At 38.6% G+C, this 22,006-nt stretch overlaps 1 protein-coding gene and 1 long non-coding RNA gene across 10 annotated transcripts in view; one reads left to right on the forward strand and one right to left on the reverse strand.

Annotated features, from left to right (window-relative positions):
* Window positions 1-22,006, reverse strand: part of LOC149578099 (kinesin-like protein KIN-7E, chloroplastic) — a 377,239-nt gene that overhangs the window by 212,378 nt on the left and 142,855 nt on the right. For all 9 annotated transcript variants that reach the window (XM_089827536.1, XM_089827546.1, XM_089827542.1 and 6 more), the window contains exons 9-11: window positions 13,146-13,213; window positions 9,102-9,149; window positions 8,883-8,987 (exon numbers count right to left, since the gene is read on the reverse strand). In XM_089827536.1, coding sequence (XP_089683662.1) covers window positions 8,883-8,987; window positions 9,102-9,149; window positions 13,146-13,213 — 221 coding nt within the window. The remainder of the gene's footprint in view (window positions 1-8,882; window positions 8,988-9,101; window positions 9,150-13,145; window positions 13,214-22,006) is intronic.
* LOC149578100 (uncharacterized) overlaps window positions 1-22,006 on the forward strand; it is a 383,937-nt gene that overhangs the window by 195,482 nt on the left and 166,449 nt on the right. The gene's annotated exons all lie outside the window — the stretch shown is intronic.

A 22,006-nucleotide genomic window follows, 5' to 3' on the forward strand; every position in this document is an offset into this window, starting at 1 on the left:
GTTAATATATTAAAGTTATTGATATTAATATATCTGAATTAACAACATATTTATAATTATGAATGTTCACATAGAATTTGGAGACATTAATAATATTCATTATAACTTGTATGCTATTTGACTTAAATAATTCAAAAGTAATGCCTTCATAATTATATATTGAATATATCAATTAATACATTACATTTTTGAACATATCAATCTTGGCTCATTACAGGTACATTGATTAAAGGGCTCATAGTAGGTACGGCTCATTACAGTGGTATCGGAGCTTTTTGATCTTGCCAGCCTGTGGACGGTGAATGAGAGTTTATGCCGAAAGAGGAGAAGGACACTTTTTGTTGATTGAATGGCTGATGAACGGGAACCAACGGGTGCCGAACTTGTGGCACTTCTAAGGGAACTTGCCCGGAATAAGGTACAGATCACTGATACGCAACGGCTCATGGAAGAAACTCTCAAGAAATTGGCAGAAAACAAAATATCTGGAGAACAAAATGGTCACAGCACGGACTCGGTGTCGGGTAAATCACACCCTCAGCCAGCACGCTCTCAACCTTCCATGCCAACTTTTCCACCACAAACGGAGTCACATCACGAAGAGAGATAGCCAACCTTTGAAGAGATGAGAGAAGACTGGAAGAATGCAAAGCTTGAAGAAGACATTTCCTACAAAGATTATGCAGATTTGAGAATGAGATACTTGGGAGACGGAAACAAAGGGTACTTCAACGATGATCTCAAGAGAAAGTTGAGTAAGGTGAATTTGTCTCCATTTGACAGATCGAGTTCCATATCAGCGCAAGCATGGGTAATGAAAGCTGATACCTACATCCAGCTGAATCCTATGCTGGAAGAAGAAGCAATCAAATTTGCCGCATTGCACTTGGAGGGGGTTGCGCACGAATGGTGGCACCACGACACCATCACATTAGGGCATGATCAAATAAAGACTTATGCAGAATTCACAAAGAGATTAATAGAACGATTTGATGGGAAAGATCTTGAGCTCAATTTTAAAGATTTGGCGCAACTGAGGCAAACTGGATCGGTAGATCAGTTCATTGCGGAGTTTCATAAACTTTCGATGTTAGTCACGGACATTTCCGAAAGAAGGCAGTTCATGCTCTTCATGGACGGACTAGCAAAACTGTTGAAAGGTTGGGTGAACGGATTCAATCTGTCTACCCTGTTGGAAGCAATCAATAAGGCATGAAGTATGGCATCGTCGTCAACATCATCCTCATCCTCTAGAAGTCACATTTAAAACTGCCGACGTTTCCGAGGGACAAACCTCTGCTCAAGAAGCCGTCATTGGATGAAGCCACCCGACAGGAACTCGAAAGGAAGAAATTGTGCTTCAATTGCAAGGGGCCTTGGGAGCCTAGCCAGCGATGCCTCGGGAAGGGGAAGATCCATTACATCGAGGTCGTGTCAGATGATGAGGACGAACACGAATAGGAAGAAATGTCGGTCAAAGATAACCAACCTAACAATGACACCAACATGGCTAGTTTAAACTGTACGGAGAGGATTGCCACCTTGGTACAGCATGGAGGATCCATTGTATTGGCTAGTAGTCCAAGGTGCATAGTTTTCCGTGTACAGGGTACCCTTCAGGGACAAAGGGTTACGGTGACGTTGGATAGCAGAGCTACCTTAAATTTTATAAACTTATCCTTGGTAAAGCGAAGAAATCTCCTTACAGAAGCACACGCAGGCTTTTAGGTGAAGGTAGCCGAAGTGACCTTCCTGCCTTGCACACACCTTGTTCCGTAGCTAAGCATCACAATGGCGAATCACACGGTGACGGAGAACTTTTTCATAGTGGACCTTGCTGACATGGAAGCCATTCTTGGCATACAGTGGATGAAGACCCTTGATGAATATACTCAGAGTTTTTGAGCAGATGGACCTCACTTTTATGGTAGACGAGAAGAAGGTTGTCCTCCGAGGAATAGCAAATGATGGCTCGAAGGAAGTTTCCATGCATCAGATGGAGGCAATCTTGCAGCACGATGACGTTGCTTGGGCTGCACATTGTTTTATCTTGGCGGAACCTATAAAGGGGCATCGAACACCTCCACAGGATGATGAACTTATGATATTTTAAGTAGGCATGAAAAAGTTTTCATGGATATTCCTCCTGGCATACCACCTCATTGGGGGTTTGAACACACAATCGAGTTGGAATCAAGGGCAAAACCAGTCATAACCACACCATACCGCCACCCCAAGAAATTCAAGGATGAGATCTAACGAACGATTCAAGAATTGCTTGAGAAAAGATGGATCCGTCCCAGTTCTAGCCCGTTCGCGTCATTCGTGGTGTTGGTCAAAAAGGACGGAACGATGTGAATGTGTGTGGACTATCGCACGTTGAACAAAAGAACAATAAAGAATAGGTATCCCATCCCAAGGATAGATGAGTTGCTGGATGAACTACATGGCGCGGTCTATTTTTCAAAAATAGACCTCCGTTCGAAATACCATCAGATCCAAATGAGGGAAGAAGATGAGAAAACGGCTTTTTGCTGCCACTACGGACATTATGAGTTCTTGGTCATGCCGTTCGGATTGACCAACGCACCTACTATATTTCAATCATACATGAACCGCATCTTCAACGAACAGTTGCGTAAGTATCTATTGGTATTCTTTGATGATCTTACTTATAGAAAGACATGGGAGGAGCACCTCAAGCATCTGAGTGAAGTTCTAAGTGTCATGGAGGAACAATCCCTATTCGCCAAGCAGCCCAAATGTGAGTTTGGTATGACAGAGATATTGTACTTGGGGCATGTTGTCAGTAAGTACGGGGTTCAAGTGCATCAGGAGAAGATTCAGGCTATCCTCAACTGGCCTCCCCAAAAATCACTCATGGATCTACAAGGATTCTTCGGACTATGCAGTTACTATAGGAGATTTGTCAAAGGATTTTCTCAGCTCAGCGCACCTTTAATGGATCTGACAAAGAAGGGGGCTTTCCAGTGGAACGAAGAGGCACAACTCACCTTTGATAAGCTAAAAGAGGCCATGAGCACTTCCTCGGTTCTTGCACTGCCTGACTTCACCCGACCATTCATTTTGGAATACGATACGTCCGAGGAAGGCATTGGAGTGGTTCTGATGCAGGATAGACACCCCATCGCCTATGAGAGCAAGAAGCTTACACTAGCAGAACACCTGTATTCCATCTACAACAAAGAAATGTTGGCCATTGTACATGCACTAACCAAGTTTCGGCAGTATCTGGTAGGTGCCAAGTTTGTCGTCCGTACAGATCACAACAGTCTGACATATTCCCTGGAGCAGCAGGACTTGAACGAACAGCAACAAAAATGGGTAAGCAAAGTTCAATCTTTTGATTTCAACATTGAATATGTAAAAGGGAAAAACAATGTTGTTGCAGATGCCTTATCCAGAAAACCCACCATTTGCTCGCTAGACCAGATTTCAGCTAACTGGAAGGCACAATTGTTAGTAGAATATTCCAAGAATACATTTGCCTGTGAAATAATGGATGGCCACACCAACGATGATCAGTACAGAGTGGTGAATGATATCATCTACTATAAAGACCGGATATACCTGGTGCCAGAATCCAAACTAAAGTAGAAGATCCTGAAGAAAGTACACAACTCACCTCTGGCTAGACACCCTCGCTTCCTTAAAAGTTACAGAAGTATTCAGGAGAGATTTTTCATGGAAGGGACTGAAAGGGGACGTGTTGTGGCATGTACGAGAACGTACAGTTTGCCAACAGAACAAATCTGAACACACTCTTCCTATCACGTTGCTACAGCTGTTGCCAATTCCCAAACATAAGTGGGAAAGTATATCCATGGACTTCATTACAAGTCTTCCCAAGGTGAACGGAAAGGACTATATCTTCGTGGTGGTTGACAGGTTGACAAAGTATGCACATTTCTTTGCCATCCCCTCGAACCTTCAAGCTGCACAAGTTGCCGATTTGTTTTTCAGAGAAGTCTTTCGTCTACACGGGTTACCCCAAAACATCGTTAGTAATCGGGATGAACAATTTGTCAGTATCTTCTAGACAGAATTGTTTAGGATGGCAGGAACAAAATTATCACCAAGCACAAGTTACCACCCACAAATGGCTCAAATGCTACCTTCGAAACTATTTCTCAGCACAACAATGAGCGTGGGTAAAATGGATCCATCTCAGGGAGTACTGCTACAATACCATGTATCACATGTCTATCGGGATGGCGCCATTCAAAGCTCTATACGAGCACGAACCCCTCTCCTTCATCGACGCAGTTCTGGGTGACAATCGCGCTCCAAGGGCGAAGGATTGGCTTTAGGAGGGACAAGACATACTGAGGAGCTTGAAGGAGAACCTACAGCAAGCAAAAAATCAATAGAACGTTTACACCGACAGACACTGGATAGAGAGGAGTTTTGAAGTGGGGGATCTAGTCTATCTCCGACTTCACCCATACCGACAGTCTTCATTAAAAGGAATAGGTGAAAAGAAATTAAACCCATGCTTTTATGATCCCTATCGCGTGATCCGCCGCATTGGTGAGGTAGCGTACGAATTGGAACTTCCAAAAGGTAGCCACATTCACAATGTCTTCCATGTTTCCTATCTGAAAAAGGCTATAGAGCAAAACGTCACAGTCACTAACGACCTTCTGCCACTCAATGAGGAAGGGAAGCTCATTCTGGAACCTGCTAAGATTCTCGAAGTGCATGAAAAGGCCCTATGGAACCGCACTGTAAAGGAATACTTGGTACACTGGCGACACCTACCATTGGACGACGCAACGTCAAAAGGCGAGCACATCCTCCAACACCCGGCATTACGCTTGCTTGAGGACAAGCAAATTTTGGTATGGGAGGACTGTAATGTTCTCGTTATAAAATAAATAATAATTTAATTTTTGTAACAAGCAGATTGATTTATTTAATCTCGAACCCATTTTTTATTTTTGTTTCGTAGTTTGTGTCACCGTCGACTATCTTTGTACACCCTCGGAAAGGTTTCCTGACAGGTATTTAAGCACAACTTGTAGGAAGTTTATGGGTATGCTTGGATTATATTTTCTCTGTACTGCGAACTCCTGTTTAGGGTTCTCTATTGTTCGCCATTTCGGAAGTGAAAGATCTTCCCTATTTGGCTTGTGCGATTTTAGTGGGATTTAGCCCTCACCCTATTCCATTGATGCATGTATTTCGTGGCTTGCATCTGGCAAATCGGAGTAATATCTTTTGGCAAATTCTGATTATTCACATTCAAATGTGTTTTATCATGTTTGTAGAAATCTGATCGCATTTTGTTCACATAAACCCATTTGTGTGGCCTCCATCTCCTTTTGTACAACTCTCTCCATCCGTACAGCCTTTAACTCCTTCATACCATTCTCTATCCTCACCATACGGCTAGTATCTCTACTGTACGGCTTCATTAATCTCTCCATACTATTCATGCTCCACCCATTGTATGGCAACATAATTAAATGCCACCGTACAGCCTTCCTATCCACCATACGGACTACCAACCCCCCCCCCCCCCCCATCCTCCATACAGTGTACGACCCTCTTGAATTACTCCCCCCATCGTACGGACACATATTTCAAACCATGTGGCCTTCTGTCAGCCACCATACAACACTATTAGGTTCCAGTTTGAGTTTTGCCTTGCATTTACAAACCGTACAGCCTCAACTCAGGAATTGGTACATTGATTAAAGGGCTCATAGCAGGTATGGCTCATTACACTTTGTTCCGGTAGTTTTTAGTGTCATTAATGTGTACCTCAATCTCGCACACTAGCTTGAGGAGAAATGCAAAGTTTAGTATATACACTAGAAGATTGAGTAGAGTTGAATTGTGGAATAGCCATATAATGCTATTACTTATCATGCATTAATTGTAGTGTCAAGTTGTTTGTAACAAATTCATATTTCAGGTAATATTTTAGTCAGCATAAAATGCATATTGTTATGTTTGATAATATTGGTTATCCAACATTGTATTAATTTGGTTAAAACTCTTGGGTAGTTATAAGTGTCAATTGGCTAATATTTGTGTTCCTCTTGGCAAACGTCATACAAGTCCTTTAAATATATTGTGTATAGTCAACAAAGGTAACATGGTGTATTCAGATGAAATATAATCTTTGGCCAACCATCTTTGGTCTTATTCTTTGTAAGAATTGTTAATGTTTGGTAGCTTCAATTGGATAAACCCATGAGACTAAAATGAAGATATATATATGTGTGAGATATAATATATATAATTGAATAATTATTTGTTATAATAATTAAATGATAATGAATAGACATATCCGATGAAGGGACATGTCTCCATGTGTTTCCCACAATATAAGAGAGAAATTGCTGCTTTTGGAAAACACATATTGAATGGGCAGTGCCATTACATTTGCAACAATTCATGAAAACCAACATGGTATCAGAGCAGCTTACAAACCTCGTGCAGTGAAAAGAAAGGAAGGATTTTTGATTGAGCAGTCAGCAATTAGAAGATAAGAAAGAGTTCTCACTAAATACCTAGGTCGAATCTATATGGAGGTGCATTCAATATTTCTATGATCTATAATCAGAGAATGCATTTTCAGATTATATACTTTTTGACTAAGGCTATATGTTTCTTGGAGAATTGTGAGTCAGCATACAACCTTGCTTGATAGTAAAATTGTGGAGAATAATCAAAATACGGTATCGCAAAAAATGTCAGACAAAAGAAGAGATATTTGCTAACCCACATGGCTACCATATAACCCTACAGTGAGGGTTTTTAGAGAACAAATATTTTAGGGGCATCAAATATAAACTGTCATGGTAATTGGTTCTGTCTCCAATAGAATTCCTACAAAATATCTTTTGCAATCTCCTAGGGATTTATCATATGATGAGAGAGTTCAAATATTGCCACTTTTCCTAAGAAAAATAAGATGAAGTGGCCTGAAGCTCCATCTGTAATCTTCCAGGAATTTTGTACATGGGACGAAATAATTCTCAAGACTACGTGAGTGACGTCTCATAATTAACTACACATCAAATCTAAGCTAAAATTAGGTAGTCTAAAATGGGACAGAGATAATCCACTGCATGTAGAATGATATGGCCTTTTTGTATCGTGTCCAATGTCTCGGGCTCTTAAGAAAGAGAAGTGTATTGGCAAAGTGTCCCACACACAATTGGAAAAGTTTCCCACATGTATTAAGGTCAATATAAGACATAGACATCACATAAATCATAGTAATATATTGATCAAACTATGATAATGTATAGGTAATCTAACCAAGAAGAAACAAGAAAAGGGACAAATTATTGTCAGTGGTCAATCTAAGGTTGAATACTTAACTTTATGCAAAATGTGAACAAAGGCTTTAGGGAGGTAGAGACATTAGGTACCAAGTCAATAAAGGTAAGTAATAAGATATGCTTTACGAGTAATGTCCATTTTATATGCTTTCTTATGTTTAATAAATAGTATATGAGATATTTTAATTGAGAATTATAATGTGAATCTTGATAATAATGAAAAATGTATTTATGTTTTTGTTAGTAACAGACATGAGTTAAATTACTAACGTTCTTATTTGTATTATAAGTACTGTTTGCTTTGATCTTTTCCTCCAAGAATATTATTGTAAGAAAAGAGAGATTGATATCAGATTCAGAGGAAGTCTGACACTTCTTCAGAGACAACTTTGGATGAGAAGTTCAGATGATTGATATTCAAAGGGAGTTTGAAAGTCCATGTGTGTGACTGTATGATTTTAATAGGCCTACACCCTGTGTACATCATTAGGAAGTGACAACTTCCAAATGATTATCACTCATATTTGCAGAAGTTATTGGAAGGTGATGATCTTACAATAGTTTAAATCATGATATACATTTTATGTAAATGTCGAAACAAATCGTGATAAATTATGTCTTGTAAATCAACAACAAAGTGTTAGATGTCATTCACTTGATGGTCTATGAGTTGTTTGTATAGATATATGATAGGTATTTGGTGAATATCATGTGTTGATATTCTGCAAGCCTTGCCTTATTCAGTAGTTGGTGAATATTATATGTTGATATTCTGTAGGCCAACACTCAAAGTATTTGGTGAATATCATATGTTGATATTCTAGAAGTCAATACTCATGATATCAAAATGGTGGATATCTTCTAATCAAAGATATCTCTAATTTTGTCATTTTGTATATTACCATGGGCATAATGTCTATGTTTATCCTCCCTAACTAAAAAGGAGTGTTAATCTTTGTTAGCTTCAGTTGGATAAACCCATAAGACTAAACTGAAGATATATATATATTAAATATGTGAGATATAATATATATAGTTAAATAATTCATTGTTATATTAATTAAATAATAATGAATAGACATGTCCCTTCATGTCCCTTCCCATGAAGGGACATGTCTCTCCATGTGTTTTCCACAATATAAAAGAGAGATTGCTTCTTTTGGAAAACACATACCATATGGGCAGTGCCATTACATTTGCATCGATCCATGAAAACCAACAAGAATTTCATGAGAAATTAAACGTGTATTTTAAGTACACACTGCCATCTTTACTATCACTTGTGTATGCAATGTATCAAATATAGCAGTAAATAAATAGAATGGCTTGGACTAATATTGTAGCTGATATAAAATGGTATTCATTAAACAAGAAGGTACAGTACTTCTAAATTCTAAGTAGTTGAGGTTTTGAATTTCTAGATTTAATTTTCACAGCATCATCTTTGTTTTCTCCTTTTGATTATTCCAAAACCTAGAGCTTGAAAGGCAAATAGCTTCCATAAAAATAAACATGAAATAATGCTTCACATATCAAGAAATAAGCAAAAGAAATTTTTCTCACAGTTCCGAGTGTTAATAGGCTCTTATTGATATAGGAACCTTCCTTCCTCCTTATGCCAGTTGTATCAATCTTTGAGCTCTCTGATCCTGCGAGATCTATAAGGTTCTGATCCAAGAAAGTTAAGCGCACAGATTTAGCTTTCATACAAATGAGAATATATAGAATAAATAAGCCTTCATGAAGAAAATGAAGAATTCAATAAGACAAGTTAGGTATTACAAGTTGAGCTGAAGTAACTACACCAAGGCTGTCCCCACACTCAACTGTCTGCAATCACATAGAATGGCATCAAGGTTGTGAGGGGGATACAAGATTAAGTGTACTATTTGCAGTCTAATGGACGATGATGAATAAATGTTAAAGAAAAGAAACTTTAGAAAGGGAAATTAAATGAATGCATAAGTTATAGCCAGAGCAATGAATATTCCCAACAAATTTGAGCATTTTAATAATCACACTCCAAGTACATAAAGTAATAGTACAATCTCACTCATTCCAAGATTCACAGCAAAACCAACTCACCCAAAATGCATCATCAGAAGACTACATGCTATCCATAGATTTTGAGAATTTATCAAGTGTAATAATATCACTAGTCAACTGTAGTTACATGTAAAAGAAAGCTCATACCTTAACATTTTAACATCAGGATTAACATTGAAAAATTTATGATAATATAAATATCCTTTTTTAAGATTTTAGCATAGTGTTCCTCACAAAACATCCTAAAATCATTCTCTCTCATCACCAAACTAAGTTAAATTTACTTTTTTCAGACAAAGTTTAAATTTTGAATGTATGACATAGAACATAATTCTCATTAAAACTCATGGTGAAAACTTAATGCAAAAATTAACAAAAGATCAATTTCTCGGATGCACCAATGCTGTTTTCCAGATACATTATCAAATGATAGAAAACTAAGCTTCACAATACCAATATTAATATTGACAACGGTACATTGATTCAGTACTGCTAAACTGGTCTCAAAGACTGATGCACAGTTTGTTTTGAGAATCAATTTGCATATTTCAACATTCACATATTTTAGGAAGATAAAATAAATTAATAATGCTCTGTTATGAAAACAGTGAATGTGTATAGAAATATGGTGTTATATTTGGAAAAATTTGAAAGAAATAAATTATATTAATACCCACTGTTGACCAAAAATATGTCAACAGAATAGAGATTACTGTAGCTAACAAAAGAAAGTTCTGGGACGAGATAAAGAAAACCTGTTCTATGTAAAATGCATATGGCTACTTATAGTTGTTGGACAGAAATGGTAATTGCTTAGCCAACAGAACAGTTATTGCCAACTAACAAACATGAGATGTATGTCTAGATGTCCATGTTTTTGTAAAATTTAATGGATCTTAGTTGGTGGAGACATATCAATTATATTTCAATCTGATTTAATGATTTAGCAGACTTCTACATTCCTCATTGTGTGTTTGACTTCTCAATTATATCTATATGTTATTAATGCAGTAATATTTGTTCTGATCTGAGATCTGTATGCCACTTTTATTGATATGATCTGCAGATACAAATGAGACTATATATATACCTATTGAAACACAACCAAGTAAGGTTATGACCCAACATGATTATGTCCCAAATAGATATACACATTAGTGTCTTTTCATTACAACTATTATATTAAGAATGAGAATATATATATATATATATATATATATATATATATATGCGTATACATATATAGGTATATATAGATTATATATGCAATTAAACATCAGACCATTCAAACAAAAAATAGACTAGAATATCAGTGCTATTTAACTTCAACAACTCAAATTTCGAGAAAGATTTGAATGTTGATTGTGACATTTGATGGTTCGTCACAAAAATCTGGATCTCCTCCAATTTAGGTACATCTATTTCACCCAATCTATTTGAGTGCCAATTTGTTGCATCACCAAGTTCGCAGTGAGCAATTTGGGAAATGCTTCCATAATCATCCTCAAGGAGTTAAAGAATAAATCAAAGTTACTTTGTAACAATTGAGCAAGAAATATTTGCAGTATTAACAGACACTTTCTGCAAGCCAAGACTCAGTTCATATGTTCTTAAATATATCTAAAGAATAAGGATGATGAGGTGGCACCTAGCTATCTCTTTCAATTAGACAATTCCATATTTAAGCACAAGCTATCACAGCATGCCAAGTGTCCTATTTCCTTATTGGTTATCAAATGCATTGTAATTTGCTTCTTAGCCCATGAATTGGTGTTTGTCTGTAATTGGTTGTAAATTTGGCAACCCTACCTTCAATTAGACAATTCCATATTTAAGCACAAGCTATCACAGCATGCCAAGTGTCCTATTTCCTTATTGTTTATCAAATGCATTGTAATTTGCTTCTTAGCCCATGAATTGGTGCTTGTATGTAATTGGTTGTAAATTTGGCAACCCTAATTAGGGGTTGTAGACATCAATGTTGGCCCTTGATCTTAATCAATCGTGGCCCTTTGTTGTATTTGAACATCTATAAAAGGCCAAGGCCTTATCATTTGTAAGGGATTAGAAAATTAGATTCAAGAGATTAGGAGACTAGGGGAGAAGCATTAGAAAGCTAGAAGTAGAGTAGACTAGCTAAGGGAGAGACTTGATCAAATTGTTTCTATAATACTTCATTGTTGGTTTTTTTCATGGTGAATTACTAAATTTTGCTTTCAATTGTTGCATGATTTCCTCAAACTTTCACATGGAGTAGATTTATTTCTTGTTGAGTATCTTAGTTGAATGTAAGTACTTGTGTATGTTTACTTGCTTGACTCGAATAAATCTGGGTCACTAGCCTCTTGTTGATGGTAGGAGTGCGTTGTATGGTAAGTTGGTGATTGAAATCACTTAAGTTCAAATGATATTCAATCTTTAATTTGCACCCATTTGATGCATTTGGGAAGATAATATTGATTTGAAAACCATTCGAGTTTTCCTTAGAAGCTTGCACTAGGTGGGTGGAGTTAGTAGAGTCCAAATGCATCCATGGCTCCTTGTATTCATTGTTAGAAGCAGAAGAAGTAAGTTTAAGTTGATGTGGATGTTTGAAGATCAAACAAATATTTAATTGCACATTGTGAAGCTAAATCCTTAGAAGTGCAACAGTTGATGTGCATTGAATGAATATCGTATGTCCCTTAAGTGACTCATATCACATTACTTCAATGAGTAAGTATCCACAAATTAAAGGATGCTTGAGGTCATTTCATATTCTTAATTTGCAAGATTGGTATGAGAGATGACCTTATATCAAGAGAGGATTGAATGTTTAGTGTTTCAATCTAAAACATTGAGTGTTTGATTCTGCATGTTGTAGTGGAACAATGCTCACATTTATAGGTCTTTATGAGTTGCCGAACATACAAACAGAAAGACAGGGTAGCATGAGGTTAAGACAAAAGTCTAGCTCCTTCAAGAGCACAAACAATGAAATTCCTCTTTAGTGTAAATAGCTTACTAAGGTGATGACAAAAATCTAGCTCCTTCAAGAACACAAAAGACGAAATTCCTCTTTAGAGTAAATAGCTCACTGAGGCCCTGTTATAGCAATGGAAGTTCTCTGAAAAGAAACTCAGAGGAATGTTGCTCAAACAAGGACAAGAATGTGTATTGCTACCACATTCCAAGACTCAACCACAATAATTTGAAATGTGTATTGTTCATCAGTGATAACAATGAAAGTGTCAAGACAAAGAAGAGCTACTGATTTTCATAGTTGACTGAAAACAAATTGAATAACGGGCACAATGAAACAAATTTGGATGCAGAATGTAAGGCTGCAAAGCTTGCTCAAGGCACAACAGACATGGGTGATAATGCATTTGCTGGATACACTAATCTCTACATTGATAAGAACAATATTATTCTATTGGAATAATATGTTGAATATTGGTGAGTATTATTGACAGGGAGAAGACTTGAATAATCACAACAGAATTTAAATAAGAACAGATGGAGATAATCAAATGGCTAATAAATTTCTATCTAGTAGGTGTAGAATGCATAAGTTCTGTCTTTAGCAGATGTGTTTACCTGGTACCATCAATAATAAACATATACAGTACATTTCTAAATCAAGAATATGTTGTTTCAGATCAATCCAATCATTTGTGTAGTATTTACTGTAGCATGCATAAATCATCTAATCCATTTCACATCAGGAAAGCACAAAACTTTTGAGATGATTAAATACAAGCTATCACTTGCACAAACTAGAAATGTAGTAAATCTTACCAAAGTAAAGATTGTGTGGCTCCGACTACTTTGCAAATTGACATTATTTGATCCCACATGACGATGCTCTGTATACATGTAAAATACTTTTTGTATTAAGAAATCAAGAATACATGGGCATTTAAAAATATTTCAAATGAAAATAATATTGTAAGAGACAATCATGTGTTAGAAAAAAGTATGTTTAACAATGGTGGATCTAGATTATTTTTATATGTATTCAAGCCCTTTAATTAATCTTCAAAATATGATTTAGATGAAAAATAACTAAATTAATATCACCATTACCATTAGTTGCATTCTATAAGAGTTCTTGTGCATGGATTATAGAAATAGAATGAATCTAGCCTCAACCTAAGCAAAACACTATTGTGCAATAAAATGGCCATTTATTTAAGACAGAGTTTTCCCAAACCATTAAATTTTGGGACAAGCTCCTTGAAATAGTTGTATTTTATAGAGCCATAATAAAACATTAGTTTATTATAGTATGCTTAAGAATCGTTATTAGAAGGTTTGGGTAGTTAGATAGCAAGGGGATGTCTCAGTATTGGTTGTATGACGTACGGAGAAAAAGATTGAAGGATATCATAGGTGGTTGACCATATAGTGTACGAGTGATGAAGGAGAACAACTTAATACAGAATTGGTCGTACAAGGAGGTAGCACCATAAGAATTATTGGTTAGGAGAAAGCTCACGATATGCATAGAACCTGTACAAAGAAAAGGGAAACAGTTCGAGAAAGCATTATATGGACAAGTGGACAGGAGTTGGTCATATGAGGAGGTAGCACCGTACGAACGAGTGAACAAGAGAAAGCTCACCATACACATAGAACCTATACAAAGAAAATGGAAACAATTCGAGAAAGCACCATACTAATTGAAGGAAATAGCATCCGTACAGAAACCATACCAGCTAAAGGAAGTTGCACGCATGGAAGAAGTGGTATAGTTGGACAGAAATTGTTGTGAGAGGAGCACAAAAGCCACTTGGTTACTTAAAAAGAGCCACAAAATGGTGAAAACGAACATAGATTGTAATGTCCCCATTTTTAGCAAGTTCTTGTAGTCGGTTAGGTCAGTTTACCATTGCAACCCTCATGAGCTGACAGTGGAATTTGAGGGTCTCAGTTGTGTGGTTATAGGCTTTCCAGCAGCGTATGTTGTGGCTCTATTTGAGGGACTTACTATTTATAGTAAGTCAATCTATTGGTTCCGATGAGCTCAGTTGAGTTAGAGGAGTTGGAGGATGCTCTTAGTTTTATTTCAGGCTTCCAGTTTGAGCTCCAAGAATCTTGGAGGGAGCGTCTATTTATAGTAAGTCACCCCGTCAGGCTCATTCATCATCTTTCATCATTAGGATCACTTTGGTGTTGTCAGATTTTGATTTTGATGCCTCTTCAGTTGTTTTCGCAAGACGGGTGAATTATTATTATTATTCATATAAATACGTTGAGGTTGCTATTTTTTATAGTGTTGTTGGTTGGTTGCCTCAGTATCATAGCTCGTTGGAACCGAGACGAAAAGTTTCAAATCATGGGAACAAGAAACAGTTACCTTACGTGTCAAAATTTTAAGTTATGGTGGAAAAGGTCATTTTCAGAGCCAAAAGCAATAAATAAATCAAATTATAATGACACTTTATTATATTTTAATGTTGTGTGTGGGAAGCTTCTTAAGTGAAGTTCATTTGGGAAACTTTGTGCCATTTGGAAATTATAAATATGAGCCCATTTGATGAGTAAAGCATCGAATTATTTGTTTATCTTCTTTTGCTCTTGTTGTCTTTGTGACATTTCTGAGTCTGAAGTTTGTGCCCTTGCTGAAGTATAAGGATTTGGGATCTACAATTGAAGTATTGAAGATTTAATTCTAAGAATCCACAGTTGAGGTATTGTGGACTTTTGAGTTTTATTATCGTCTCCTCTTTCTGTATTAACTATGGCTAAAGAACATTTATACAATTGAAAATTATAATTTCTCTGTTGTTGGGCAAGGGTTTAGTCTGCAAATTGGAGTTTGTTTTGCGCAGCATTTGCAAGGGTAGATTGTGAATGCTAGATTGAAATTGGACCAGGCGGCTTTCAGTTTGACTTTGCAATTAAATTCTATGGCAAAGGCCAGCCAAGGCTATTACAGTGGTATCAGAGCAGTTTCCTGCCAGCCTACAGGGATTGGGCTTAGTTTTTATTTGGTTCAATGTTGACTTTGAAGATTTTCAGATCTGCTATTTTTTGTGGAGTGACCAGCACTCTAGCTTTTTCCATCTATGGATAGATACATGAGGCCTAGTAGTTTCAAGAATCGGTGAAGTAGTGAGGAAGATAGGAGGAAATTAAATTCCTTGAGAGAGAGTATAGAGAAACTGAAGCTTCATCAACAGAGGTTGGCAGAGAGCTTGTCAGATCCCACGATAGTTGAGAGGGCAACGAGGTATATGGTTTCTGCCTTTAAAAGGCTGACATCAAGGTTGCAGGGAAGGAAGCTTGAGTTTTCCCCGACAGGTGTCCATGATGTTGATGTACCTATATTTAGTACGACACCTGCTAGCCCCATTCGTAGTGCTGATTATGGACTCATTTCACAGAGATCAGTAGATGTGTCAATACCCTTGATGGATAGCAGCACTAAGCTTCAACGGGTTAAGGCTCCCAAGGTAGTCACTACGGTTAGTTTAGAGGCAGTTGATGATGTAGTTGCCAATGACTTTTGAAACTCACCAGAAGAGGGAATTGTTATTGGCGACTTATATATCAACTATTGTAGTGTTGCTCCAATATAGGAGACAATTGCTTCCCTAGAACATGTGGGACCGAGGCACGTATGGAATCACCCAACTATGATGTTGGTGATATAGGTGTTACAATGAAGTTGGTAGATGTGGATGCAGATACTATGAGCTGCACCAAGTATGATATCCCTTATTAGATATTGGGTGATGACTCTGAGGAGGTTTTTGATGAGTCTCAGGTTCAATGTTTACATGATCTTACATTTGAGGTGGAAGCTGAGACATGCGAGGAGATTGATATTGTGATGGCTTCCATTTCTTCGGATGAGGAGTTGTGCAAGGGTGATGGCACATGTATGAGTGATCTTGTGGTGGGCAGTTTTGATTCAATTTCCTATCACAGTGCAATTAGTAAGACAAAGATTGCATAGGAGTCTGGGGTTACAAAGACATCATGTGACTAGTCAGCTGAAGGTGAGTGATAGTGACATTTCTTCCGCTCTTGGGCATCATGATGTTGTTTGTCAGATGCTAGCTAAATCTAATTGGGGTGCTCCTATGTCTGATGAGCGCAGTGATAGTACTCTTTCTCTAGCAGAGGTCCATGTGCTTCAAGAGGCTATCATGATCTTGAAGCATAATTACTCGCAGCTAGTTGCTGATCAAGATTACCTTCTAGAGTGGGGTAGCACCTGTCATAATACATTGTTAGAGAAAGAGGAGGTGGTGGAGCTCACCCAAGAGCTTGAGGTGACTGTGGACTCTCTTCAGTGTACTCAGTGGGCACCTCAAGAGTCATAGTCACGATTGGATGAGGTGACCGTGGAGTTGGAGCATGTTCCGACCACACCAGCCCCAGATCTAGTTCAGTTGCATATTGTGGTTGGTGGTGAGCTTGCTTCTACGGTTGGGGATGATGGACGTGATCATCTGGCTAACACATTCGTCCAGGATATGGGTGCAATAAATACGGATGAGATGAGAGTATCTGGGGATTTGGGCTCTCATGCTAATTTGCTTCCTTCTACTAGAAATGAATCTACTTCTTCATCTCATACAGCTGAGAGCATTGGACAATTGGCAGTGCTACATTTTCAGAGGGATCAATTGTGGCTCGCAGTGGAGCAGGTGGATGCTTCCACGTATAATTTCTACTGCACAAAGTCCTTCATGGAGTATCTTTTGGACAGTTTGGATGCAAGGGAGGATTCTTACAGAGTGTCTGAGGGTACTCTCATCCGAGGCTCTCATGCTATTCAGACGTTGGTGGGAAAGCTTGTAGAGACTCTATCTGCTATGCTTCCCTACAGGGATTTTGAGGTTGGGTTTGTTGACAGGGTTGCCTAGGATCCTGCCCGACCAGCAGTTCAGAGTTAGAGGTTGGAGCCATCTTCTGATTCCTAGACTGATACTGATCAGCCCTTGATAGTGATTGGGAGTTTTTATCGACATTACACTGTGAGGAGTGCTCATCACTTTTATTTTGACCCACAGGTAGAGTTTTTGGTTCCATGTGGGTTGGCTCCAATTCCATACCATCCATTATGGGATGGGTTGTTAGCATTATCTTTTGTAGATGGGATTGATAGTTGCAAATTAGACCCCTTGCAATATCTCCACACCCAGGACAATTTGGCAGAGGTTGGAGTTGGTGGTAGTGTTTCAGGTACCTATGGTTGTTACCATCGCCACAATGTAGTTGGGTGTGAGTATCAATTTGATGGGGACTCAAGTGTGGATAGAGTTGGTATTTCAGTTGGATTGAGTTCCGATGGGTTGTCATCACCATCAGTGTCTACAATCAGTTTCCAAATGACTCTGTCATTCATATCAATTATCTAGGTGCTGATTCTACAAGAGTTTCTTGTGCACAGCAGGGATAGGACGCAATTCTACCTTTGGGACCCAGGGGGATTGTGATGTTCATTTTGCTCCGGGATTGCATGGGGACAAGAAATCTTAGGGAGGGAGGACTGTAATGTCCCCATTTTTAGTAGGTTCTTGTAGTTGGCTAGGTCAGTTCACCATCGCGACCCTCATGAGCTAACAGTGGGATTTGAGGGTCCCAGTTGTGCAGTTATAGGCTTTCCAACAACCTATGGTGTGTTTTGCCTCTATTTGAGGGACTTATTATTTATAGTAAGTCAATCTGTTGGTTCCAATGAGCTTAGTTGAGTTAGAGGAGTTGAAGGATTCTCTCAGTTTTTATTGTGGGCTTCCAGTTTGAGCTCCAAGAATATTGGAGGGAGCATCTATTTATAGTAAGTCACCCGGTTAGGCTCATTCATCATCTTTCATCATCAGGATCACTTTCGTGCAAATTTTGATTATGATGCCTCTTCAGTTGTTTCGCAAGACGGGTGAATTATTATTATTATTCATATAAATACACTGAGTTTTCTATTTTTGATAGTGTTGTTGGTTGGTCACCTCAGTATCATAGCTCATTAGAACTGAGACAAAAAGTTTTAGATCATGGGAACAAGAAACAGTGGCCTTACGTGTCAGAATTTAAGTTATGGTGGAAAAGGTCATTTTCAAAGCCAAAAGCAATAAATAAATCACATTATAATGGCACTTTATTATATTTTAATGTTGTGTGTGGGAAGCTTCTTAAGTGAAGTTCATTTGGGAAACTTTGTGCCATTTGCAGATTATAAATATGAGCCCATTTGATGAGTAAAGCATCCAATTATTTGATTATCTTATTTTGCTCTTGTTGCCTTTGTGACATTTCTAAGTCTGAAGTTTGTGACCTTGCTGAAGTATAGGGGTTTGGGATCTATAACTGAAGTATTGCAGATTTAAATCTGAGAATCCACAACTAAGGTATTGTGGACTTTTGAGTTATATTATCGTCTCCTCTTTCTCCTCTTTCTATATTAACTATGGCTGAGGAGCATTTATACAATTGAATATTATAATTTCTCTATTGCTGGACGAGGGTTTAGTCTGCAAATTGGAGTTTGTTTTGGGCAGCATTTGTAAGGGTAGATTGTGAACGCCAGATTGAAATTGGACCAGGCGACTTTCAGTTTGACTTTGCAATTACATTCTATGGCAAAGACCAGACAGAGTTATTAAGTAGGTAATCCAAGCAGAGGAACAGTTATAGATACAAGAAAAGACAAGAGATTATAGGCAAGGAATATGGAATCTTCCAGAAAGAAAGATAAGGGGAATAGCGGTGAAAAGACTACAGCGGCCAGTATTACATTTTAGAGCGTCTCTAGGAGTGAATGTCGCATCTAGTGGGAGAACGCAAAGGAAAATCATGTGCTGAAGGAGGCACTATGCAAGGCTAAAGTAGATATGAAATATTTTTATGCCTATTTTTGATCTAAAGGAATTTGAGCCTATACTTAGGAGCATGAACAAGGTATTTGGGGTTCCCAATAGATGACAGGGCCCAGCTAAAACCCCAATGAAAATGACTACGGAAGAAAAGAAGAAATGGTTGGGATTAATATACAGGGATGATCTTGTAGAGGTGTGGGAAAGCATTCTAAGAAAAAGCATAGCCAAGGGTTGAAAAAGACTTTAATAGCCACTGGAGAATGGAGGTGCATTGTAGACTTGATGAAGAGTAAGCTCACAAGGGGGAGCCGAACCTCTGAGATAGCCATCTAGATGCTTGAAGGAATTCTTGGAGCTAAGGCACCAAACTTTTTATATGCCTTATTACACCACTTCCTTATTCCAGAAGCTGCCTTATTCCTAGAAGCTCTCTGCACACAAGTATCTCCAAAACATTGGTCGAAGTTTGTTCTTGCCAGTAGAGTAGAACCCCACAAGCTGACAATGACATACTGGTTGCATATGGATACATTTGGAGCAAGAAGTGGGAACCTCAAAGGAAAATGGTAAGATGGGAAGCTTCTATCTAGACACAAAGCACCAAAGAGGAAGAATGTTCAAATGATGATGAAGCAGAAGGTGAGGATATAGAGGAATCCTCTTCAGCCTCCAAGGAACATGAGTTTTGTATGGCGAATGGTACTTTCAAAGAAACACCAACAAAAGTTGTATTCCTTCCAATTGAAGGACCATTACCAAGCGCCATACCACAGAAGGCTGACATCCAAAAGAAGCAATACATTGAGCACAGAGGAGTAAGTGGTACCATCTCTAAAATACAAAAGCACTAGAAGTCCATACAGTGGGGAAGGAGGAACATGTACATACGGATGAGATGTTCATACTAGAGGAGGAAGACATCCATACGATTGAGATGTCCATATAGGAGGAAAATATCATGCTCATACATTAGGAGGAAGTATGTACAAATGGACAAGAGACATGTCGTATACTGGAGGACCCTACGAAAGAATGTTGCAAGGCATTTCGTACAATCTACAAGGAAGATGGAGAAGCCAGTAGTACATCACCAGTATGAGCAATTGGTTTAGTCCACAAAGAAGAAGGCAGTCATACAATTGAACCAAGGAAGGCACTTCCAAACTAGTGAGCTAGACAATTAGCATTTACAGTGACACAGTTGTCTTCTCTGGTACAAATAGTTCTAGTCGAACAAATACCTCAAACTAAGGTACTTGATCTCTAAGCTCATAGGAAGACACCTCATACTATTAGAATCACCACACTACAAGGGGTGGAGGTAGATTAGCCAATTGACCTAGTAGTAATAGGAATCAGACAAAAAGAGACCTAAGGGGAACAACTCGGTACCAACCACCCACACAACAGACCAAGAAAGGAAACGAATAAAGATGAGGAAGATAAAATGTTGGAAAAATTCAAAATGTCATCGGTAGAAAATGTTTACTACATGGGGTAAATAGATTAATGCATATAGACAATAGATAAGAATAACAGAACTCCTTGTATTATTAGCATATGCCAAAGACATTACATTATTCTTATGATGATTTACAATGATCTCAGATGGGGTGTATATACTTCCCACCGAGCCTTCTTGAAGGAGCCCGTCGACTACATACCAATACTAATCTACCCTTCAGCTACACAATCTTTTATCGACGACATGATCCCGTCGGCTACACAGTTTCTACTGACGACATCATCCCCCCTAAAAGAAAAGTCGTCTCCTGGCGACTTCAAAACTAACAAAAATAGGAGACCACAAAATACAATATAGAAAGAATATAAACTAGAGAGGAGGTTGTAATCCTAAAGAATGCTGTTGTCGGCACAATTCATAGACTTGATCCATCTGGATGCTCAAATCCTTCTGAGTCCATGCATTAACCTCTACGGCTTCCTTCAGAAGAAGCCCTGCGTCCATGGCCTGGGTCTTCACTAACTATAATTCCTGCTCAACCGCTTCCTTATCCCGCAAAAGTGTTGCACGCTCAGTTTCCCATGCTGCTGGCTGGCTGGCCAAATCCACATTTGCCTTTTCTCTAGCATCCCTCTCTGCTGCCAGAGACCTCTCAGCTATGACCTTGTTTGCTTCCCTGTCCGCCTCCACACGCCTGCAAGCATAATAGACTTCTTTGTACAATTCCACTATCTCGTGCACCAACTTCTCCATTGGAGTAGTGCATGGCCCCAACTCAAGTTCAGTGGCCCAATCCACTAACATCTCAGGTGTCTCAGCTGTTGGCCATCCCCTGTCCTCAAAACACGAACAAAACTACTCCGAACAAACCCCCCTAAGATAAGCCTGAACCAAATGCAACTCTTTCTGCCACGTCAAAGCCTGCAAAGCAATGGTGTGTCCCTTCTTCAATGCAACTCGTATGGCTCTGAGGTAGTCCCTGCACCTATCCTCATTTGACTAATAATCCTCCTTCGCCACATCGTACATGGTCCAATCCCCATCACTACTCGTCTCTGCCACTCTTGTGGTAACCATGTCCACATCTGGTGCTACCTCCTCCTTCCTACGCGCATCCTTGGGCTATGGAATTGCCACCCCCTGTGTCTCCGATATGGCTGCTGGTCCTAGGGAGACTCCTCCATGCCTCGGGGACTGAATGGACGATCCGACTTCTGCAAGAATAAGTCGAAACTGCTGCCGCAAAATGCGCTTGCTCTATCCATCACCTCCATTCTCTCGGGCTGCTTTGTCTGTGCTAGCTCAATGCTCTCCTTTTGTTGTGTTGGTTGTGCCTCCATCAACAAGGAAGACGAAATAGTGAC

Source organism: Cupressus sempervirens, chromosome 1, assembly GCF_028749045.1.
Source record: "Cupressus sempervirens isolate cs-2001-9-10 chromosome 1, ASM2874904v1, whole genome shotgun sequence".
Taxonomy (NCBI): domain Eukaryota; kingdom Viridiplantae; phylum Streptophyta; class Pinopsida; order Cupressales; family Cupressaceae; genus Cupressus; species Cupressus sempervirens.